Source organism: Gavia stellata, chromosome 3, assembly GCF_030936135.1.
Source record: "Gavia stellata isolate bGavSte3 chromosome 3, bGavSte3.hap2, whole genome shotgun sequence".
NCBI lineage: Eukaryota > Metazoa > Chordata > Aves > Gaviiformes > Gaviidae > Gavia > Gavia stellata.
This window is the reverse complement of record NC_082596.1, coordinates 55,866,598-55,891,982: the sequence shown is the minus strand read 5'-3', so window position 1 is coordinate 55,891,982 and position 25,385 is coordinate 55,866,598. Positions and strand designations below refer to the sequence as shown.

General features: G+C 39.8%; 1 protein-coding gene across 1 annotated transcript in view; it reads right to left on the bottom strand.

Annotated features, from left to right (window-relative positions):
- The window catches only part of ARHGAP28 (Rho GTPase activating protein 28), a 30,333-nt gene extending 5,317 nt beyond the window's left edge, over positions 1 to 25,016 (bottom strand). The window contains exons 1-10 of the mRNA XM_009808536.2: positions 24,833 to 25,016; positions 19,978 to 20,195; positions 15,079 to 15,166; positions 12,955 to 13,112; positions 9,157 to 9,322; positions 8,951 to 9,042; positions 7,533 to 7,610; positions 4,179 to 4,341; positions 2,561 to 2,643; positions 551 to 748 (exon numbers count right to left, since the gene is read on the bottom strand). Of these exons, the coding sequence (XP_009806838.1) occupies positions 551 to 748; positions 2,561 to 2,643; positions 4,179 to 4,341; positions 7,533 to 7,610; positions 8,951 to 9,042; positions 9,157 to 9,322; positions 12,955 to 13,112; positions 15,079 to 15,166; positions 19,978 to 20,195; positions 24,833 to 25,001 (1,413 nt within the window). The 5' untranslated portion in view covers positions 25,002 to 25,016. The remainder of the gene's footprint in view (positions 1 to 550; positions 749 to 2,560; positions 2,644 to 4,178; positions 4,342 to 7,532; positions 7,611 to 8,950; positions 9,043 to 9,156; positions 9,323 to 12,954; positions 13,113 to 15,078; positions 15,167 to 19,977; positions 20,196 to 24,832) is intronic.
- Between the last annotated feature and the right edge of the window lie 369 nt (positions 25,017 to 25,385).

Sequence of the window (25,385 nt, the reverse complement as noted above, 5' to 3'; positions counted from 1 at the left end):
CTACAGTCATTCCTTTGGTGAAACTGTAGACCATCTTTCATACTGTATGAAACTTTTTTAGTGATGTTTGCAGTTGTAGGAACTTTATTAGGAGGTTGTCTTTGCAATCCCCATCATACCCTCCCTCTGTTACGAGGAAACAAGCCGACACTGTCATCATCGTCATGCTGACCTTTGGAAGTCCAGCAAGGACTGTGGGCTAAACTTTAAACAGTCATTTGATCTCATTCAAGTCTAGATATCTCACCTAGGCATCCAGATTAAATCATTCTCCTATGCATTCTCCTGTATAATCAATGGTGTGGGATAGGTACCTCCAGAGGGCAATTGGTGCTACAATGGATGTCTTATCTAAGTGAGGTAAATTTCCATCCAGAGGTATCTGTCACCCTAGCTCATTCCAGATGTAGAAGACTCCAGCCAGTTTACAAAGAATAGCTAACTGTTTCTTCTAGGGAGGTCAGTTTACTCTTGATTTCTACAGAGCTGCTGCATACAGCAAAATATTTCTCTGTATGGGAGCCATAAAGAGGGAACCAGCATTACTCACTGTCCACAGGATGTCCTGGTACCGAATTAAAAGCCGCACAATGTGTGCTGTGGTGGCAGCTGCTTGCATTTCTTGTTGGTTTGCACGTTTCCCTTTGTAGATGAAGAGGTTTGGTGCAACAATCATAGAAACATTCCACAAATTCATTTTATTTTTCCCTTCGTTAGCAACAACCTTCTTCAGGAACTGAAGAAAGGCCTGGAAAAACAACACTTGTTCTGTTGAGTCTCACAAAATATTTTACTTCTTAAATGCAGCATTTCGAATGCACAATGTGTCTGGCTAGAAAGCTGCCATATTTGCACTTGGAGGTGAAATTCAAGTTTTTTTGCATTCTAATTTGGATTACTCTGATATTTGCTGGCACAACCACCTGTGTCGGTCACAGAGGAACAGTTAATGTTATCAAAATACATCTTATCTATCATTTAGAGCATAATCCCAAATCCATAAACCAAGTACAGTGACTGCACTAAGGCTCTGAATCCTCTAGTAAAGGAAAGATATAAAGGTGTTGCAATGGAATAGTTAATTTCTTCATAGATTTCAAGGTGTCCATTTTGATGTATCTGGCCAAGGCTTTTTATGTTGCCGTCACCAGGGTGATCAGCCTCTCTTCAAATGTGCACCAGTCCCATATATGATATAATCTGAAGAATTTCTGCCAGCAACCCCCAAACTTGTATTTGGTGATAATAAAAGCAAGAAGTGCTCAGTGGTTGTTCGTTGACGTCACTTCTGCACATGCATGGCAGAGTCAAAGGAAACTCACTTCCCTTTTGGGCAGTTTATTCAGAATTTTGCTTGAGTGACTGAATAGGATGGATTGCAGCTGTGGTTAGAGTTGGGGTCTGCCAATGAGTCCTTTTGCAACACCATACCGTTAAAACCACTGTCTTTGTACCCTGACGTTGCAATTAAAAAATTTTGACAAATCCAGGAATTACAAAACAGAAACTGTGTTGGAGAAATTTCTAAAATCTCATTATAGACAGCAAGTAGAGATGCATTTGGTTTTGTCATCACTTCTGTTTTTGTATAAAAGCCTAGTAATAATTAAGACTACTCATCTAGCATGTGTTTTACATATACTGCTTTATATCGATATGGACTTTGGTAGAAGAAATAACCCCCATTCTTTACAGAGCACTAGTAGACTTTGCTTTAAAGAGGGTTCTTATTCTTGTCCCTTGTTATTGTATAAATAAGTACAGGTAAAGAAGGCACCTGGACTCTTAAAAGTTATATCTAAACTGACCAGTGGGAGACTTTCAGAGGTGAGGGATCTGCAGGGTCCTGGTGAGCCGGGGACCTGATGAAATATTTGGAGTTCCCAGGCACCTTGTCCACCCAGGTTTCCTTCATATGGAAACAAGTCCAAAAATGCAACCAGTGTCTCTTAGAGTCAGGACATAGCTGCAGCCAGATCTGGGAGCTCCCAAGCACCCAGAATGCTTGTAGCCACCGTGTCTGTATCAGTACATGGGTGTGGGTTTGTAAGGCAAAACAGCTGAGGCCGAGGCCCTGACATCTGTGCTACAGATGTACGTTTCAAGGGTTTTTACTTCGGACTACCTCCTCCAGTCTGGTCCAGTGCCCTGGAAGACCTTCAGCACTAGGAGTGCACTGGGCGAGCTCCTGGGGGCAGCTTCTCTTTTAACTTCATCCCGGAGAATTCCAATTATAGAGAAAAACCCAGAAACTGGACCTTCTTTTTCCAAACTATGCAAGGAACATGCCTCTTTGAAATGGGTGCTCCAGAATAAATGATGCCTGGGAGCCATTTACTGACACCAGCAGCTGGATACCTCCAGCAACTATTTCTTACTTGCTTGTAAGAGAAATGACAGCCAGGGAATTGGAACATCTTTTCAAGGAAATGACAAAAAACACAGATGAATACTTTCACGGTGCAGCGTCTGATCAACTGACTGTTAGAAAAAAAACATGTCTCTCATTTAAAAGTCAAAGGCACCACAGATGGCAGATGATAGCAAACGAAGAACTTACCTTGGCTGTGTCTCTGTTGGCTTCAGGCAGCAGCATGATCAGCAGATGCAAAGCTTGTAGCTGTAACTTGATCTTGGAGATTTCTAAGAATATGAATAATTAATCTTTTTGAAATCCCAATAACAATCAGTTTGTTCTAAAATCCTTGTTGGTCAGCAGTTCTAGAAACACAGCAACAACTGCCTGGTTGACACTAGTATGTTCAGATATTTATTAACCATAATCTTTTCCCCAAATATAAAACCAATTGTACTGAGTGCATTTTTCCTCATCATCTTGGGTCTTTGTCACAGGGGGAGACAAGGCTTTATAAAATTCTGTCTAACTAGCAAGGAGCCAATATTTTTCAGTACTAGCCATTTTTTCTTTGGTATCTTGTTCAGAATGTGTTGTATACGGATCAAGTATTTTCGCCTTTTCAAACTGAAATGGATTATTTGTTTTCAGAAAATTTTTGGACTGTTGTTATTGAGTAATTTGCTGAACGCTTGTGCCATTGGAGCGGAGATTGATTGCTTGTAACTGAAAAGGTATTTGTCCTAAGTCTAGCACTCAAGATAAACGTAGAGCCCCTTGTCAGTTACAAAATAGTATGTTTTCAGCAATTGGTATATATTGATACTACAATGCTCACTAGAAGAGCTGGGGTGGAGAAGATGGGAAGAATAATTCTGTCATTTGCTTCCACTCAGGGTGATGAGAGAGGTTTGGAGAAAAAAGAGTGAGTGTTGTGGACAGTGTATCTGTTGGAGGGAGTAAAGTCACTTTATTCTGCACAGACACCTCATGTTCAGTCTTCTCCTCCAAACTGTTAAGCAATGGTAACTGCATGCAGTCTGGAACTCACAAGGAGCACACTCAGGTACGTGAAGGTTACAGGAAGGGGTCACCTCCTTCTGCCCTTTAAACTACCTCATGGAGACTCCAAAAACTTGGCTGCAACCTTATATAAAGGTCCTAAGTTTTCTGTACCGATTTGCCTAATAAATTCACCATCCTGATAGTTTCACTCTGTCCTAGCTCAAGTGAATTTACAATGAAGTCAATAGGTATTGCAAGGTACTACTGCGTTCTTCCTGGAAGAGAAATGAACAAATTGTACTGAGAATGAGAGGGTGCATGTACACTGAAAACAAAACCTGACTGCCAGAAGCTTTCTATGATCACATATATCTTTGTACAAATATTCTGACCTCAGCATAAACCCAGAGAGAAATAAAATAGATACAATAGAATATCAGCTAAAGGGCAGTGACCTGAATTTACATTGCAGAAATTTTCATTTGTGAAATCTATAATTTGTGTGAATCAGAGTCTATATATGAAAGTCATTGCTCAGCCGGTGTTTGCTCACAGATTTCAAATCTCACATTAAACAGTTGTGTCACCCACACAAGTCTATGCTATTAGCTAAATAGAGAGAATATTTTCCATTTGAAAAGGAAAGCTTGCAGAAAATTTAAATATTCAGGCAATGCACTGGGCCTTTTCTTCTCTCTACTTCAGAGAGAGAAAAAATTACATGTTTTTTTCTCTCTACTTCAGAGAGAGAAAAAAAGGTAATGTCTGCTATTACATTTTATCTAGATCAGTCCATACTAACTTCTTTTCCACCTACTTTCCACTAGTGTGATGAAAGCAGGCAGATATTCTACAGTGAAGAGGGGGCTTGGGAGTTCTCTTATAAACATTTTCAGCAGTCCTGCTGCATCATTATTTCGTACTTGGTCCCAGTCAAAAGTGTCTTCATAAAATTTTGCCTCAAGTTCTTGATGGAGATTCTGAAAGATAAAAGGAGCATCTGACCTTTAATCATTACTTCTGACCTGGCAGTTTGAGATCACTTCAGAAATCCTGTTACAAACAACAGGCAGGTTTATAATTAAAGTAGCCCTAAACCAGTAGCAGTCTAGGTACACCTGTGCAAAGTTCAGAGCAGGTTAACAGATCAGGTTCCTGGTGATATTTTGCAACCCAGGCTAAATTTGGTTTGTATTAGCTAGATTTCTGCCAGTGACCCATTTGAACCATTTTAAAGCAAGACAATTTTGTGCAGTGTCTTAGAACTGGAAACAGAAAATTCAGTTAAACAGGATTTTTGGCACAGCTGGTCTTTTTCTTTAAATCACTTTCCAGAGATTTTGACCCTTAAATCACAAAGGAGTGGCATTTCTTCCTCACTGCCAGTGAACTTGCTAAACATAAACAGTCTGTTGGCATCTGAGTCCATGAGCCTTGAGCAAATGGCTTTAACTTCCTTCAGGTCTTCCTGTCTTTAGAAGGATATTTTCTTTTAGTATAGCTATAATCAGATTTGATCACTTCATAGGAAAATAAAGTTATCAAACCATTACTGTCAGAAAACCTCTACTTAATACATGCCAAAAACCCCACTCAAAAAACACAGATATCTAAGATGGAATTGATTATACCATTTTGGGTGCCCATTTAATCCTCTTGTTCTCCAATGTCAGCACCTTGCTCTATAAGAGAGGTTTATTTAGTTCTGGAGGGTAACTAATCAATGTTTCACACACGTGTGTGAATGGGAAATAGTCAGTAAGGATCCTAGTAGGAACACAATTTGGCTTCAAACCCAGATCACTGTTTGGAAAATGCAAGCTCGTCAAAAAATTGTTGGGGTAAGAAGATTGAAGGAAGCTATTGTAATAGAAGGATATCCATAAATAATGCAGTTTTCACAATTATTATTGGCCAAACACTGCCTTATCCATAGGAAGTTTGTTGCTACTTTTTGTGAGACCATTTATGACAAATTACAACTGCAGCTAATACTCAGGTTTCAGATCACGTTTTTGTCAAATGTCCTTTAATATTGCACAAAAAAGTTTAGTCTGTTCAGACAGAAAACTTTAAAAAATGGATTCTGTTTACCATACCTCACATGAATTGAAGGAAATTACATATCAAATATGGTCACACATAATGAAGTGAAATGATTGGCACAAAAGGAAATAGAAAGTCATTCAGGATTTGGTATATAATGTTACAGTCTCATTTTTACTAGCACATTTTACTGGTTGTAATCTGGGCTATCTCAGCTTCCTCTGTATTCACATCCTTTGCACATAATCCATACAAACACCTGGATTAAATTCTCTCCTGGTAACTGACAGGGAAATGTGGAACAGAAATCCTCACCTCATCAAAATCACTATGGGAGAGAAAAACTACTCCACATTTTTCTGCTGAAACTGAGAACAATCCAAAGAAATAGAAAGCAAGATTTTTGAAACATAAACATTTAATGTATATATCCACACAGGCAAGCATATATGTGTATTTTATACACTCACCCCTCTATACATGTATATATGCACCTAAGTACTTTTAAAAAATGTTTTTGCCTTTTTTTTTTTTAAACGTGACTGATCCTACGGTAGACTAGCATGCATTTTTGGTTCACTGGAGCTTTTGTTACAAACCAGATTACAGAGGAAAACTTGTATTTATTTCTTCTTTGTTTTATAGAAGAGTAACTTTTAATCACTTCCATATGCCTTTTCTTTCTCCAAACAAGACTGAAATAAAATTGGAATGCCCTCAAATCCTAATGTCATAATAATGTATGAAGGCTTTGAGGGATGAAATCTGGATCTGCTTTGAAAAAATCTCTCTCTTGCTGGTTGGCTTGTTGGACAGCCTTAAATGAAGCCAAAGCTCAAATAATTTAAAACTTTCATATGGACAGTTTAATTTACCACCCAGTATAGACGAGTTACATATAAAGTCATATCTCATAGCAGCTCCCTGGATATAGGTTTGTGAATAAGAAGTGAAGAAGACACAGTACAGTATATGCAAAGAATATGAAAGTAATTTAATTAGGTAGAGCACAGCCCTGCTGTGTAATCTGCCTGGAGAGGTTGGAAAAAATTGAGATTCTGTGAAATAATACTTTAAGTATTTGTATGAAGAAATTAGGAAGCTGAAAAGTACAGGCCAAATTAGGAGCTTCCTTCTGCAATATGTGGCACTTTGCAAGGTGCAGAGTGCTTTTAGCAATCCACAGAGTCAAAGGGAGCTGGGATGCTACTGCCTGTCTTCGGTGCATTTCACATAATGCCGCTTTTTCTTGTACGGTCATTTTTTATGATCCCTAGCCCATCAGCCTTTAGCAATCCCCATTACTCTCTGTGTGGCTGCCATGATGTTGAGACTTCCTGACTCAGAAAACAAGACTAGCTTTCTTGAGGATGAGAAAGTGTGATATGGATGCACTATAAGAAGTTGCTTAAGCCAGATTTAAAAAAAAAAACGAGAAAAACAAAAATCTGGGAAAGAGGTGGACACTACTAAGCCCAGAAAAACCTTCTTTTCCTAATTTGCCTCTGCCGAAGGCTTCCAGCTCCTGGAATCAAGTTAGTCTGGAGAAACAATTGCAAGCATTACTGGACTGGGATGTCAGGTTATTGGGTACCAACTAGCCTGTGTTCATAGCCCGCAAATAGCCTGTGAAAATGCAGTACTCAAGGCTGCCAAACAATGCATGCAGGCCAAATTTCTCTCACTCGGAACATGGAAATTGTAAGATCACAGAAGATAAATGAGAAATAAAATGACACAAAGGTTAAAATGACATAGAATAAGATCTTTATCTAGGTTTGCTCAGTTTAGCAACTCTGGATTTCTGAAATAAATTAAAACAGAGATAAGATCACAGCAGTTTTGGATGACAGATAAACTGAAAGGATCCCTCAATCTTCAGCAGAGAAAAACTGCATTCAACGTCAAGTCTGCGCTTTATATAGAACATTAACAAATGAAAAGCAATAGACCACATGTTCTGTGATTTAGTGGTTCCCAGGAACCAGTCTGACCCTTCACTGGTAGGAACAGAAATGCTGATCTACACACATCAGTATTTATGTGCAGTGTGCATTTGTGTGTGCTGTGTTATTTTACATAGGGTCTGTGATCCAGGAGACAGAAAACTGGCACAAGCATGTACCTTGACTCTGGAGGCAGATCCAGGCACTCGTAGAATTCCTTCGGTTTCTAAACCTGTTTCCTCAAGCTTGAGCAGCAACTGAAAAAACCCCAACAAAACCCAGGAAAATACTCAGAAACGCTTAAAAATATTATCAACTTTTTTTCAGTCTAGGTATCCTTGAAACTAATTTGAAAAAGATACATTTCTATGTAATTTGCTAATGAAAACAAGCCAGGTCATGTAAGTAAGCCTTCCTAATTTGTTCTCCATATTCCTGACCCTCAGTATGCAGAGTATGGAAAACTGATAATGCAATAGGCCCCTCTGTCCTTGATTTCAGACTTGGCACTGCTATAGAACAGTTAACACATAAACGTGTTAATAAAAGGGCAGATACCCTGGGTAAAACACAATGGTGTTTTGAGGGAAAATTAACCTCTGAGAAATATTTAAGTCTTTCCCCAAGGAGCACAATGGAAAGGTCTATAGATAACATAACATTTCTGGGAACTGAGAACTCAGATTAGAAAATGATCCCAGGATCTTTTAGTTTGAAATTTCTGTGAATAGATGAATAGGCTTTCCACTCTAATTCTTTATAACAAAATAAATATGTTTTGATTTAACATAATTTAGAACAAGGAAAAAAAAATAAAATCATTTCCTAGCATTTATTCATACAGCTCTGGATTTTCACCATGAGCTCTGCTTCCTGCCCTAGCTGTTGGATCCTTCTAATTTCCCATGGTATCTTGACAGGGGAGCTGTGGAGCTGATTGCAAAGTCGTGTAAATATTCAAGTCATGTCAGTCTTTCCCCTGACACTCCACACCACTTCCCCTTTTGTCAGTATTTACAGGGAAATTTGTTGTTAGTTTCAAGTCCATGTAAACCTGTGTAATTGCATGTGTGCTTGTGTATGTGTACCTGTCTGCAAGACATCTGCTGGATGTCATTGTACTGTCAAATGTCTTATATAAATGACATTATCTTGTCATACAAACCTCAATGAGAAGATACCACTTCCATTCTGGAAATAATAGCTAAGTAATACCTATGGTTTTAATATGTGAAATTGAAACTCCTGAGACAACTCATCTCTGCCACTTCTGCACACACACACAATTTTGCATGGCTCTCTAATTTAATGAGAAAAGGAAACAGAAAGCCAGACATTTGTTTCCCGAAGTTTCCTGTATGGTATCATATAATTACAAAAATCAAAAGAGGTCCCCACCACAGATAAAACACTCAAAAGGAGCAAATTTTGTCTCCTTGTCAGAAGGTTTTCAAACCACAACATACAGAGAGACAATATGTAGACACCTTCAAGTCTGTAAAGCCTGCATCTTCTTTTATCTGACAACTGTATTGAGTGTCAGTGCAAATGATGGAAAAGCGAATCTTAGTGGCCAAGCAGGCCAAGTTATACTCACTTTTTGGAAGATGAGGGGAACTTTTATTCCAGGAACCTTCTTTTGATCATTCTCCAGCAGTATGCTGAGAGGGACTCCAAACAGACCATTTTCTTAAAAAAAAAAACAGCAAATGTGAAAGAGAGAAAACACAGCCTTGTACGCGTCATCTTAGCTACGCTGAGCAGTGCCCAGGTGGCCACCATGGGGATGCCACAGCACGGTACCTCGTCCCCGCACCCTCTCTGCACGGTTCCTCTTCAGCTCCACCCCCAGCGCGTCGTAGAAGGCCGTTAGCTCAATCAGGGAGAGGTAGCGGATCTTCTTCATGTCTTCAGGAGAGAGGTCTCCAACTTCTGTCAGTCCAAACCGGCTTTTCCGAACAAGGAATTTCTACAGTAGAGATGGGTCACATCTTTATTTGCACAAAAATTACAGGATGTGAATTTTTGTCTTGAAAGAGAGGCCCCTATATGATAGGAAGTCATATTAGGGTAGATGGATAACACCAAAGAGCTGAACTACAACCCTATATACTGGCCTGGCATGTTTACATAACTTGCATCCATTTGAAACACAAAATTGAGCTTCTTGCTCATCATGTTCCCTTGCAGTTTGACTGCTAAGGGATGCTGGAGCAGAGGTGTTAACCTCAGTTCCTGTACTCCAGCTGGGACAAATGAGCTACGTGCTACTTTTAAACTTTTGCCCAGGATATAATATTTTTCTCTGCTTCTGACTCCCCCAGAGCATCTTTGAATGCTGTTGAAGTAGCTGACACATTTCATCATGGATATGGTTGTATATCAATCGTGTGTGTGTGTGTGTGTGTGTGTGTGTAATGCATCCATGCCTGCTTTGCATATTTCTATTAATTTATGAGGTCTTATAGGAGAGTTCAAACTAAAGACCTGAGGAAAAGCCCAGAAGCAAAATCACTCAGTCCTGATGCCGACCTGCCAATTTACTGGTACTTTTTATTACTCAAGAAGCATTTAGGCTCAGAAACAGGACTCCCAGCAGCTAAGAAATAATTTATTCAAGTAGGCTTGAACTAAATGATACTTAGTAATTTGAGGGCATGTGAAGATGTCTACATATTTTAGAAACTGCAGTGTCATGGACCAGAGCCAGGAATGTTGTGTCATGACAGAAGCATTTGTACAAATGTCAAAAAGAACAGATACCCATCAGTTTTTGACACAATTGTTAGACATAACAACAAAGTTATAGTAAAAAACATGCTTTTCAAAGAACTGTGGATCTTTGGTATTGTATGTTTTTTTTAATTTAATTGTAATTTAAACCAGTAATTGTTAGTCAGAGGTATAAATAAATAGCATTACAAATCACCTCCTCCCTTTAGGGAACTGAGTGGAAACCGAGCCTTTAATAATGTTTTGCTTCTGGAGATTTCAGCCCAGTCCTCCCTTTTTTAAATAAATTTGAACTCAGTAGGTTTAACCCATCTTTAGATGAAGCCCGTCAAACAGATTAAGAAAAAAGCAAACAAAAAAAGAATTAAACTTACACCAGATTTCAAAAGTAAGAGAGGACAAAGGACATCTAGATCATATAGGTTAGGACTTCCTAAATCACATTGTATGTGGTCTTTCAGTAGGGGTGAAAGAGTTGGGGGAGAAAGAGTGCAGGGGATGGAATAACTAATTCACATGCTGTCTGGGGCATTTTAGGCCAGAATCTTCCCTCCCCAGAATGCAGCAATTCCACGGTTACTCTCATGCCGAAACTTAATAATGTAACAAAAGCTACATGGAGGATAATCTTCTGAAGACACATAAAATACTAAAGAATATCTGTGCATTTTGGTTCCAGTGATGCAAAAAGTCCAGAAGCAGTCAAAGCATAATAAAACATCCTGAAAATAAGAAAAAAATCACACAGTATACATATATTTTCTAAGGGGAAGGAGAAAAAGGATGTATGTTTGCCAAGAAAAAGATGACAAACACTCCAAAACCGATTACAAAAGGTAGCTACAATGGTTTTCCATGGTGGCTGGTTGGCTCTTAGGGTCACTATGATGTGATGCAGTGTTAACACAAGGTTTGGGGCTGGGCCTCTTTCTTCTGTCTTGTGTCACAATTTTCCAGTGATTTTTCTTACAAACAGTGGAGTCACAATATGCAGCACTGAAGGAGGCTGTGCTATCCTAAAATTAGATTACTAGTGTTTTGGCTACGGATCATGTCTGATATTGTGTGACATTGTTTCTATGTGGCACTATACAGTGTACTAAGTGGGGCCTGAAATGCTTACTGACTCTTAGTTCTGTAATATCTTCAACTGTCGCATTGATCATGGTCCCACATTGGGGAAATTGCATGTAACCCTATGCAGACAGTAATGTTGAGTTGGCTTTTCTGGGAGCTTCAGGGTACATGCTATTTTATGATATATAATCTCTCTCTGTGCAGCTCGGTATATGCCATTATGCCATCCATGAAGTTGGTTATATTAATGTGTCAGACCTGCCCTGGAGAAAGTATGATGTTGTATAGACTTAAGTCTGGCCCTGTTGGGGGTGACTGGTCACTCTGTGTAACAGAGCAAGAGGTGATTTTTTGCTGGGGTGCATTACAGTCTGAGCCATTATGGGAAAAAACAAATGCTCTGAGTGGCAGCAGATGAAGTAAGAGAAATGCCAACATCAACAGCTACGATTGTTGACTTTACTCAGAAAGTCTCTGTCTGTGATGACCTGGCATATTTCTCGTGTACTCTTGCGAGCACAGAAAATGATGTCTTGCATGCAGAATAGTTCATCTCCAGCACAATACTGGCCTTTTCTAATACTAATCAACTATGCATCCTCAGGTCCATGATATTCAATGTGGCATCTTATCTTCCCTGTTTGTTACCAGTTTCCCTCCTCTATCAATTGGAAATTGTCCAAGCTGTTGCAGAGAATAATTTATGTGTGTGTGTGTGTTTTGTAGTGACGGCTGGGGTCCTAAGTTTGCTATTACAAGGAGCAAGGATAAACCTTTGTTTTGCCAAAATCATGATGAATGCAGAGATATCCTTACTCTCCACAGGACACTAAGTTAGCCCCACCACAAAAAAACCCAGACACACTAAAGCACCGGGATTTCACACCAGTTGTAATCTACTTGGTGTCTTATCCCTCCTTTCAACAGGGAAGCTTACTTCTGCATCTCAGGTTCTTCTTCCTTGGTGATGCCTGAGGTGGACAAATGGATAATTCTCAGAGAATTCAACGTCTGTGAATTCAACAATTTCAGATTAGTGCAGGACCTCAGGATATCATAACATTCAGGAAATGTTTCCAAATAATTTACAGCTATTATTTCATATATTTCACTAAAAAGGTGGTATCTGAAGCACAAACCTAATGCTCCAGTTTTCAGTAATGGAAGCTGTGGGGGCTGATGGAAATAGAAAACTGAGTTCTTTGACTTCAAGAAATAATTCCAGATAATGACACAACTGCTCAGTGTATGTCTGGTTGGATGATATGATAAACTTTCCTTTAACCATTCAGGTAGTATCTCCTATAGCATAATTGCACTGAATACTGATTGGAGACAATCAGTACAGCTTCAGGACTAAGGCTTGCTTTCCCTCCTTCATCTGTGAAGCAATTTTAAATCCATGTGTTAACAGAGGCAGAAGATCCGTGGGGAATAAAGTAAGAAAGCAGACCAGTAATGAAAATGATTGCTAGTCTTAGTGCCAGTAACTGATCTTTATTTCTGTGTGAAAAATGTGTGGATGATGCAATATTTGTGGACTGAGTTACACATACTCGTCTGTGATGGGTGCAAGTGAAAACCAGGCTTGGATATCCAGTTTAGCTTTGGTGCCTCTCAGGGAGGAATCAGTCACAAGCAGTAGGCAGGCACAGCGGGCGGCCTCCATAAAGCACACATAGCAAAGGACAGCTAATGTATCTTAACAGACTCCAATGTGCTGGGGATATAAAGCAGGAAATTACTGGGTTAAAGAAAACAATTGAGGAAATATGTCGAGAACAAACTTACAGGCAGAGCAGAGTCTTCCTTTTTGAACCTCTGGTTTTTCGGCCGTTCTTGGGTTTTTGGAAGAACCGTAATGGATTCTGAGAAAGAGACCTCATAGGAGAGCTCTTCTGTTATGGATGGGCTGCCTTTATCTAGTCCGCAGTCTAGACAGTTATTAGCTGAAAATAAGAGAAATTATATATGAATGCTGAACGTATGCCTGCGTTTAGTACAGAGACATCAAAAAATTGAACCAAGATGACAAAAATATTGAGAAAGTCATAAAGGAAGTGCTTCAAAGAGGAATTTCAGTGTAAACCACAGCATGTTCCTGTTTTGTCTGGAGGAAATAACCCCTTAGAAATAAAATCCCTATTTTCATTTTAGATTATTTAACTTGTTGCTTTTCGTGAGAAAGATAGTCAAGCTGGAACTTCCTGTTTATCAGGAATTATCAAGTTTTTGTACTCCATCCTTGTCTACCCAGGCCCGCAAACTGTCTTGCCACTTGTCTAATGAACAATTAAAAATAAAAGTTCCTAACAGAAAAATGTTGTTGACACAGTTTCTCAGGTCACTGTTGACTTATTTACAATCATAAGATACTGTGCATTTTGTATGCTCACATACATATATTTCTCACAGTTGCTAGTTTAGGTGTGTAGCACCAAAACAGGACTCAACGCACAATCTTCCAGTTTGAAAAACACTGTATCTACTGGAATTTCTGGTAGATACTATGAAATGACTCATTGTTCTACTCTAAAATTTAGTCATCTGCTGAAATTAGTGGATGCCAAAGTAAAACTTTTGAAATCAGTACAATCAAGTCAAGAAATACCCTATTGTCATGGAGTCCAAAGTGTGATAACATGCATGAGTTCCAGTGTTGCCAATTTTCATGACTGATTTCTCATAACTCAGGACAATTTCACGTTTTCCATTAAGGTCCAGCTCCTAGACTCATGCAATCGGAACAGAATCATAATTTTCATTGGAAGTGAAGTAAAATTTCAGCCCCCAGGACTGCAGAGAAGAGTTTACTGACATGACCCAAGTGCATTCAAAAGCCATGGAAATCAGGAAGTGAATTAAAAAGCGTAACATGTTTTATGAACATGTGCATGCCCCATGATTTTTGAATCACTGAATTTACAAATACAGGGACTTAAACATTTTTTGCAACACCCTTTGTTTTGCCAGCCTTTGTTTTGCTAGTCTGGGATGAAAAAGCTAAGTGTGTTATTAAGTGGCTTCTGAACTGTGGCCTTAGATGCCACCTAATGGCCAAGCTGTTTTAAGATGTTTCCCATCTCTCTTTCCATCCTTGGACCTGGGACCACAGACCATCCACAGTGTCCCTGACAATTTGGTTCCCCATCTGTTCTAGTACAACTGCTTGCAGAGCAGAGGTATCAGCAGAGCAGTGAAATGAACAGTTTTTGCAACCAAGGAAAATGTCTGTGGCACTATATCCAGAGGTAAACATCTAAGGACCTAGTTTTGAAACTCGGGTATTGATATCCCTTTAGTTAAGCCCTGAACAATGGTGATGAGAAGAGCTTTCAAAATAAAAGATAGACATTCCTGCAGAAGGCTGCTGACAGTTATCCAGACACTGAGTAGAGCAGAGCTATCATTTTCATGAGCACTGCCAGTCACTGTCAGAGCAAAGTATTTAATGGATGTCCGAAATAACACCATTAGTAGATCAGACTAATAGGGCAGAACCAGAAAAATGATACATTTCTAATACTACATTTTCTGCAGTACTGGAGAAGAAACATGAAGGAAATACGCATCTTTCTTGTAATGATCTGCAACAAGAACATACACTGCTGACATATTTTGGACAAATTCTGCATCGTATTGTTTAGAGGTTATTTTTACGTTCCCAGCCTTGCAATGATCAGTACATTTTAGACACTGATGCCTCAAGGGCAGCAGTCTGTGTCTGTACAACACTGGTCTTGAATGGGAAACTTTGGTTCCTGCATGACAATAAGCTGACAATGGTTTTAAGTACATATATGCAGCACAGCCCCAACACAGAAGAGGGGACTAACCTCAGAACCACAAAAGGATCTTTCTGTCTATCATTTTCCTAGGAGGAAGTGAACACTGGTTACATGTTGGCATACTCACAGCTAACTGATTTCCAAACTGGCTTCTGCCCAGGAAGCTGGATACCATTAGAAGGAACTGGTGACACTGGAACTGCCTCAAATGTGGGCTGATAGGCAAGGAAAAATGATCAGACTGCAGTGAAGGTAAACGTCTATGGACAGAAACTGCTACAGTTCAAGCAACAGCGTATCATTCTCAGCTTACACTCTTTTGCCAAGTTTAAACAACCTGTTGTGATTCGTCAGAGCACATTTCTCATAGCCAAGCCTAAGAATTAATCTTCCCCAGGCTGTACAGATTTGGATCACGTTGAGGTCAGTAATACTGCAGCTCACTGTAGCTAATGAGTCCTGTCCTATATAATGGCTGAAATTAGCTAAGTAAATTGTTGTACATAATTGTACTAAGCGAAAGGTCCTCGTCAAATTGTAATCCATCCTGCTTTTAATAATTTTGAACACAAATCTTTTTGAGGACTTTCTGACACATGTTGAATATCTGCTGCTCCCAAGCACCTGTCAGAAATCAGGCTGTTCACTGCCTTTCGGGATTTGGGCACCAGCAAATTATTAATGGACGGATGTCCTCCCATAGGTTATAAACACTTTATCAGTGAACTGCAAAAACAGTTTTAGGAAAAAAGGCCTTTCTGTCATCAAATTCATTTCTTTCCACTCCAGAAATCATTCTGCACTGTGTGAAAATGGGGGAAGTGTGTGTGGCACAGCAGAGAAGGGGCTCAGAAGCCCGGGGGTGACTTTCAAGCACCGTCACCTCTTCTTGGCAACGGAGTTTTGCCCTTGTTCTCAGCAGTTTTGGGACTTATAAAGACAAATCTGAGCATTTGTGTGTACATGGGGCAGTAGCAGCTCATCTGCATGTTCTGGGGTTAAAAAAAAAAGGGTCAGGATTTTAAAAATGCTCTGAGGGTACTCAGTAAAAATAACTACAATGTCCCAAACCAGACTTGTATTTTTTCTGCTGTCCTTTGCATCCTGGTGGGAGCCTTTGGAACGCCCCTTTCTCAAACCTGCTGCCTCACCCCCCCTGAGCCTGATGGAGCAGCCCCAGCTTTCCCACCGAACCTGTAGTGAGGGCCCCGTGAGCCCACAATAGCTGCTCTTTAAATTGCTAAATCGGCTGTTTATCAACAAGCAGCAATGCCTCGGGCAGAAATTCTGTCTTCCCCATTTGTAGCCAATGCACAGGAGCAGCATTCAGGCTGCTAAAAAATGTCAGATATTTAAAAGCCAGGCAGCTCTTCCAACTGGAAGCCTGAAATAATGTTGCAGTTGTTTTATTCCATCTTCTCCTCCGAGCTATTTGGGTAACAAAGTGAAATGTAACATGAATAAAATCTCTCCTGAGAGAGTCCATTCAATGACCCGCAAACTTGATAGCAAACAGGATTTGAGTCACATGGACTTCCTTTGCCAGAAGACTGTAAGGACCATTGATTTTTTTAAAAGGAGAACTGTAGGATGCTTTGATGATAAATCCCGTAACATTTACACAAAAGGTTTTAGGACATTAAAAAAGCATTATAAATTTCAGGTGGGAGTATGGAAGTGGAGTGGATGGTTAAACTTGCCTCAGCAATTTGGGAAAATCAAACATAAAAGTAGTTATTCTGCTGCTTAAGATCCAGATGGAGAAATTAATGGTAAACATTTGCAAATGGTTCGTCTACTTTCACTGCTCAAAATGTCTGACCCTGTGAAAAGTATTGAGAATAGATTTACAGTGACTCAAGTTTATTAAGGAAAAAATCTTCCAGCCTTGTTACACAGGTGAAATCAATAGCGAAGCAGCTGCAGTAACCAGGTTCTGTTAAGCACAGTGGTGCTGGCGGAGGGGAGCTGACAGCACAACTCGGCTTCGCACCCAGCAGTGCTTGTAACAGCCTGCAGGCTGCTCTAGCAAATGAATGATGTGAACCATGTACAATATCAGGGGTAGCTAAAAATGTCGTATTCTTGGTCTCATTTCCCAGCCTTCACAGTGAGTGTATAAAGAAGCCAAATCTATGTCTCTTTTGTGAAAATCTCTTCCAAACAGGACCAACACGCCCCCCCTTTTTTTTTTTAAATCTTAGGATAATATGATTAAAAGAAAGGGAAGACTGGGAATAAAACCTTTTTAATGCATGAAATTTAAAGATCCAGATTATTTCTTTAGTAAAAAAGAAGATTAAAAAACTTTGGAAGCTTATGTCTTAACAAATGCGAAAGCCCAAGAGTCAGATTTTGTCCTTAACTAAATCAGGACAGTTTTATTCATTTGGCTGGGACTCCAGTGCAGGCAAGACTTCTCATATTCTGATTTCTGACTGAAAGTGATTCATTAGACAGTTCTCATTATCCAATACTAAAAACGAGCCCAGTGTTTACTGGCACAATATATGCAGGAATTTTCAATGGGAAGAGGAAACCAGAAGAGCAAGAAAAAGATGGAGATGAGGTAGATAGATAGTTCTTTAGTAGCTACCCTCATTGTAGGAGATGTAAAAACAAATCATTGGACCACCAAGTTGACCAAATTCTATTGTCAGCCCTGCAGCTAAGGGAAATAAAGGCAAAGGGGGACAGCCTTATAGCTCTGGTCAAGGTACAAGTTGCCCGTGCTTTGGATATATTCATATTTGCAAGCACTGTCATCACAAATACCTTTTCATGCAAATAGCTCTGGGTTAGTTAGTGATCTTTAATTAGGACATGATTTTCTCATGCATTGCTCAAGTAAAATGCTCCTAAAACTCTTGAGGAGTTTTAGCTGATCACAACATACAGGGTTGGGCTGTTAACGAGCACAATGCTTCACTTCCTCCCTCCAATAACAAAAGGTGTAAATCCATTCTCCTAATGGGCAGGATTATAGAGTTATGTGAAACAATTAGAGCTGTTTTGCTATTTGCAACAGATTTACTTCTTGCCTTCCCAACTACAAAGCAGGATGGGAAAGCAAAACTCCTGCATGTCATTTCAAGTGGTCTTTTTACCAGCCTCTCTTCAGCAGCTGTGCTGAAAAGATTTGCCCCTCCCTGTCCCCTGTTGCTCTTCTTTTTTGGCTGGGTGGTTTTTAATGTGGATCACTTTCCCCAACTGATTCAGCACAAAGGTTCACCAACAGCTGTAGTGCCATGACCAAAGAGGCAGCAGAGCATGAGGGACTGCTTCAGCTGATACCCCCTTACAAAGGACTGCTCTGGAAACCTTCAGGTCGGGGCACAAGCTCTCCTGAAGTGTGTTTATCCCTGAGGAGCTGATAATTAGGGCAAAGTTTCTAAATCCCATAATAAGCAGCAGAGATGGAGCAATGGTCAATGGGAATGCCCAAAGGGTGTTTGGAACCTTGCAGGCATTTTGAAATACAATCTGTTTTGCAGTCCATTGGAGGGAGGTGATGGTGTGCTTTGCAGCTGTATTTGTGTATCTGTGCTTAAGATTTAGGTAAGCACCCTGCAGAACTGCATATTTTTGTGGGAAGAAGAGTTAGAAGTCTTAATGACTTATTCGGTCTTATCTTTCAGATTTCCACAATGCAGAACTAGTAAGTGAGCTGAATTTCAGAGGAGGTAAAACTGATTTGAAGGCAATGGCTCTGAAGTTCCTGATTCCTTCAGCAAGTGAGAAACAGAGGTGAAGACTAAGCAAGTCAAAAACAGATCAATAATGTGCGCATCCAAGAGAACGGGCACAACATATATTTGGCTGATTGACATTTATTAGGAAACTTAAGTTTTATTATCGTTTTTAAAAATTTAAACGCATTAACGTTTACAGATACTTGAATCAGTAGAAGTGTGCTAATCAGCTTTTTAATGTTCATGCAAACATGCCTGATGATTTCTCATGCAAGAAAATCTGCCCACAGGAAACTATTGGATGCTTCTGGATATATTTGTGGGATATGTGCAAGAGGTTCAAAAGAGCCCTGATACTTAAATTGGAGACAAATAAGTTAACTCCCCAACCATTACATCTTTGTAATTTTAATATAACTATGCAGGTACAATTTTGTTTCCCAATTTTTTGTTTTAAATTCATCCAGGATGCCAAGCCTTAAGGAGAAGGTAGGACAAATAGAAAAGGACAAAGTAATTTCCTAATAAAAAAGCGTATCTTGGAGTTTTGTAATGGCAAGAAGTTTAATATTCATTTCGAAGGTGAGCTTGTGAGCTTATTGGCGACTCCCATTTAAAATATCATGAGTAACATATGTAAAGAAGTCATGCGTGTTGCTTTGAGCATTGGACTAAACTCACACAGTCGACTGCATTCACCAAAATCAAATCGTGTAGGGATAGGAACTGGTGCGTTTAGAGCTCTCCTCAGGAAAAGGTGGATGAAACCACCAGATGTGATGCTCATTTCTGAAGCCATGAAGCAAATGTACAGTTAATAGATTTTCATTTGCTATGTAAGTGAAATGTAACTGCCAGTGTACCAGTTGCAATCACGCTGGCAGGTGTTTAATTGCTTATGCATATCTGAACCCCAGTTGCTTCATTAGTGAAGTTTGACTTCACTGGTGAGACTGCTGAGTAAATAGCAAGTGCCCCAGAAGCCAGCAAAAATTTGAATAGCTGCCAAGAGTAACTCACCAATTTCCAAAAAATAAAGGAGTAAATGTTAGTCTTGATAGGAGATTGCAGGAGGAAGGCTGGCAACAGATAGAACATTACGTTACAGGTTAGTTGCAAAACTGTGTACCATCTAGCTCTCTTATTTGATTCCTTCCTTTCCTCTCAAAATGTAGTAAATACAGCATTAAAATCTGGACATAGTGTCAGGAACTGCTACTGGCTGTCTGTACATTGTCAGCAGAAAAAGGTTCCTGTCTGTTAGAAGCTTTGATGAGCTACTTGCAAAATGCATAAAAATTAAGCTCAAAAGCATTCGCTTGGATGCTACTTACAGAAGAGTCATTGGTGCCAAAGACGTCTCGCACATCCCGGACTGTGTGCTTGTTCTTCTTCCTCAGGGTCTGAGTGTAGGTGTTGTACCTCTTCTGTACGGCGGCAGCTTGAGTTCGGGTCAGAGTGGACAGCAGGGCTTGGCCATCCTCCTCTTCAGCTCCCGAGATCAATGTAGATAAACCTACATCTTGCAGCCATTCTGCCTCCAGTTCCCCTTCTGCAGAGGAAAAGAGCGTGTTACCAGGCCTGGCAAGGGAGGGAGAGCAGGCTGAAGGAAGGGAGGTGGCATGGTGGACCGCTGCCTTAGCCTTTACCTCGAGAAGACTCCACTTCCAACCTTTCTTGGGCCACAAATGTAAGTTAATTTAGTTTTGTCAACATACTGTCAACTTTGGCAGTGTCTGCACAGGAGAGGCTTAGGAGAAGAACAGAAGAGGCATTTTTAACCTGTGCATCAACACCCTTGTGTGAAGAAGGCAGTAGAGTAACTAGCCTGACACAGCAAGGTTGCTAAAAACTAACCCATCATTCAAGAGCATAAATCCCCTCAGTTACCATTTATACCACATTGTACTGGATGAAGCCATTTGGCAGGTGGAAATTAAATTTGTATTCCAATTAAAATAAGCAAAAATACTGAAATGGTGTATATAATAGAATAATGTCTTTGCACACTGATGAGATTTGAGATGCCAGAGAGTCAGCTGCAGACACCTAGTGAAGATGCCACACTGAGAGAAGAGTGATGTCCACCTAGTCCAATAGCCTGTTTTGAAGAAGATGATTGAAAGCCAGAGCTGGTCACTAAAGAGTAAGGGTCAGGTAGATATCAAAGTGGTCAGGTAGGGGTGGAAGGTGCAGAAATAGCTATCCTTGCATGCTAGGTTTCATCCTGATTTCTAGTAATTAAGGACTGGCTAGCACTCTACACCCCAGCTTTTCTTGATAGCTTGATTAGCGACTAACACCTTCTTGAATCCTGTTCAATACCTCTTTCTCAACTGATTCGGCACTGCAAATGGTTCCATAATAAGATTATGCACTGTGTGAAAAAGCATTTTCTTTCCTGGCTCTATCAAACATGGGGGAAACTTCCGGCACCTTCTCACAGAGCCACAGCTGCAGCCCCCCGCCCCTACCAAAACCTTGCCATGCAAAGCCAATACAGGGTTTCAGCTTGCTACCTTTTACATTAAATGAGTATCCCCTGTCACTGTAGGACAGGGAGAAGCTCCCAATCTACCTTCTTTAAATCATTGAGTAATTTTAAATTTTGCTGTCATTGCTTTTTTATTTGTCTGCTTTTTGAAGTAAACAGTCATAGTCTTCTAAAATCTCTCTTCACATAGGAGATTTTTGAGGTCCTTCATTTTAGTTCTGTGAACAATCCTAGCTCAGCAATATGCTGCTTGAGACAAGACAATAATTGCCTTCCAGCTTTGACTGAAGAACGAGGTATTACAAATAAACATGTGAAACAGGAAATGGATCAATTTGCAGTGTGTCCTATAAAACAACTGGTCAATGCACTTATTGTTCTTGTCCCAGCACTGGTCTTAATGGCAGGTTGGTATTTCCACTCTCCCTTTATTGCCTCTTCTTGACACCAGAATGCAGGCAGATTGATAGATCACAGTTTGCTGCACTTTGGCAGTTAGATACACAAAAAAGAAAATTACAGGACTGGACTGTAGGGACAAGTGAAAGCATCTTACACGTGCCATCACTGACTTCATTGTTAACTGCCTTCTCTCTTTACAAAGCTCTACAAAAATACCTGGTTCTAAAACCCCTACCCTGTGTATAGGCACGGGGTATCCCTTTAATCAGCTTGTTTCTGCTCCGATCCTTTCTGTAGCCACAGATAGGATGACAGGCTGTTCCTTTCCCTTCTTTGTAACCTTTGAACTAATGGTTCTGCTGTCCTCACTCTTCTTTCTAACAAGGTCTCTTTTCATTTCCATGTGCCACTGTTCTAGCCACATCCATTCGTGTTTCAGTTCCTTAATTATATTCATTTTGGCTTTTGTCCTGACATATTCTTTCCAAGAACTTAGTTTTTAATCAAATTTACCTTTCATGATGCTATGAAAAATAGTAAAGCAGACATGAAATTGTGCCTGCTTACCAGCCACCCCTGTGATTTATTTTCTCTGGCTTTTGCCCTTTTCCTGTTCCAACCATTCACAAACAATAGACTAAGAAATAACAATGACAACCAGAGGAGTAAAACTATTAAAGAGAAGGAATTTCTGCGTAAAAAAAACCCTCAAAATTTTATGACACATAGGTTTAAATAAGGGCTAAAAGAAAAATGTTGTTTTACAAAACATTATTTTTGTATTGGTAGCTACTTATATAGCAGGGTCTTGATACTGTGTTTGATTCTGCTCCACAAGAAGACAAACAGATAATCAAGAGGGTTCTCTCTGGTTGGTAATTCTCTTTTTCTCATAAAGATTGCTAGGAAAGAGGTATGACTTTCTTTGAATTTCAGGTATAACCTCAAATAACTCACAGTACCCCAGCCTTGTAACACCAAGTGTTAAAGCAGTTCTGCACATCACTGCCATCTTAAATACCCCATGACTTCCTCTTCCCCTACATTTTCATCTCTTTTATCCCTTGTTATGATCTTCTGTTCTTTCTTGACCATAGCTACTAACGTCAACAGGGTAAGTTTGCTGATGCCTTCCCCTTGCACATGCTGTCAGGCAAAAATCAGCTTTGTGCTTTCGACAATATTCATGGTGCCTGGCTGCTATCACCCTTTGGCTTCCTTCTTAAGGATTCTGCATCTCTTCCTCTTAAAGACATCTCAAAAGGGTGACAAATATTTGTTTTTATTTTGCCCTGAGGACTTCCACATTGCTTTTCAGTGTTTTGATACTCAGCAAGGAGTATTATCCTATTAGGAGCTTAATAGAACTCACTATTATTTCCAAGATTTATAATCCCAGACTGAATGTATTCCTGACCTTAATAACTAGAACAAGCTCTGCCTAGCTGTGTGGGTGTATGCAATATATATGTGTTTAAAACAACAGTATGAAGGTAAACGAAGTGTGGAGATGTATTGCATTTTACCCTGCAGTCTCATTTTTAATTCAGGACAGAGGGGAAAAAATCAATGCAATGTAATGAGGTGTAATCAGATAAAGGGTAACATGGGATCGCAGCAGAATTTGCACTGTTGTGAAGATTTAGCTCAGCAGTGGTGAAACTCATGGAAAAGTTTCTGAGAACATGGAAAATGGGCTCCCATATTGCCTTGTCCTATTAACTTGGTAACTCTGGCTTGGTAACTCACAGATATGTGACATTCCCCTGACTGTGCAGACAAGTCAGGGGCACCCAGTTCACGCCGACATTTGCATGAAGGAGACACCAAGAGGTTCACAATCTCTTTCTGGGGTCTTCAAGCTAGAGAGCATGATCAGACAGGAATTTTCCCAATAAGGTCAAACTGGTTGAGGCAGATTGCTTTTCTGCCTTCCCATAACAATAACCATAAAGTTTCAATGTTACACCTTGATTTATTTTTGTTTGAGACCACGGGGCAGCACAAAGAAGTGCAGTTTGGATTTAAGCTGCCAGACCATAACCTCATAGCAGACTGAGACTTCTTGTGAATAGAGGTCTCTTCCTCTTGCTACCAGGAGATCCCTACCTGGAACTAGTGAGTGGGAAGTGTTCCCCATGGAAACGGTACATGGTTGGAGCTAGATACCTCTGTGGGGGATACTTACCATGACTGGTTACATATTTGGTTGCTTAATAAAGTAGCACCTTTTCCCCTTTTTCACCTTTCTTCCTGGTAGCAGAATTAATGACATCCCATTGCATGTCAAGGTGAGAAAAATACATCGTCACTCATGTTAATAATTGTATGGAAAGAACACACCATTGTTTCAAATCTATCCTTAGATCAGTAGTTATCAGACTAGTGGCTGTGATCCACAAAAGGTTTGCAGAAGTTACCAGTGGGTCATGACCTCAAAAGAAACTCGGTTTCATCCTATAGTAACACCTGATATTTTGTGTTGCAAAATATAATGCATCTGTAAGTCAGGTCATAACTGGAAAAAAAAAGAGAACTCCTGTTCTAGATGTTATCAAATCATCTAACACAAAGCTGCATTGCAACAAGCTAGTGCAGACTATTACATGTTTTTCAAAATACATTATGAAAAAGGAGAGAGGGAAATGTTAAGGTAACAGAATGAGGTAGTAATACCTTCAGAATAATTTGCATAAATGATGAATTAATTTTGACAAGTGGGGAGTCTGAATGATGTAGGCATCCATATATTTAGACTTATCTCTAATCTCTCCTTGAATTATATATAAATTGGGCAATCTTGGAGAAACAGGCAATTATAAAATTTGTGATAGCAGCAAAAGATATCTAACTAAAACCTGCTTCAAGACTTCTGCATTACATCCTACCAAAAGCCAGAAAGTTGAAAATTCCAGTATACTAAATGAACTTTTTGGTTCTTTTGTATGTTTTTGTTTATTTTATTTAATGCTGTAGATGAAGTTTTCATTTAGTGCCTCTCTTTTCTGAATTACACCATGTCTGTCCTCCTGAAGTACAAATAAAATTGGTGCAAAAAAACCTACCTCAGAAGTCAATTACCAGCTCTAGTGCATAAACCAGATTGAATTACTGTTTCTCTGTGGTGATCTCTCGTACATTGACTGTGATGTTCAGAAGCAGAGCTACAATGATCATAGACCCAGCCTAGCATTTTTGCTCCTACTGGATGACAGCAGAAAGGAGACCAGGACATCACTAAAGAGATGAGGCAAAGCCAAGGTGTGAGGAAGAAGTGGTGGTCATGTGCTCACCAGCAGCAGGTTTGAACTCCAAGAGTGTTGCTTCTTCAGATCCATCTTCACTGCTCTCCTTGATGCTCTCCACTTCACACCAGAAGTCCTCCATGGAGGTACTGTCCATGGAGACCTGTGAGTTGGAGCGACTGAATGCAGGAGGAGGTGCTGACTCATTGGAAAACATCCTGTTAATTTTTCGACAACGAGGGAGAGACTTTCTGAGAAGGGATAGAGATGAAAATAAAAATACTTTATCTTTCTATCATGTTAACTTGTACCATGCAGATGAAACATGCAACTAGGGCTTCAACTATGACTGTACCAGGGAGCAGGGAACAAGATGTTGGAGGCAAAGTGTGCAGTTCTGGTGCTCTTCATGATCTCTGTTGCTCATAACAGTTAGGCTGGAAATTTATTTTTCCATCTATTAATTTATCTCTTTAATATCCTTTAGTGTTTTACACCATAGAGAGGGACTCAGGAGATGAAATTTCTATTACTAACACTGATACCTGTCTAATGAGACACTGGAAAAGTATTTTAACTTATTTGTGCCTCAGTTTCTCTT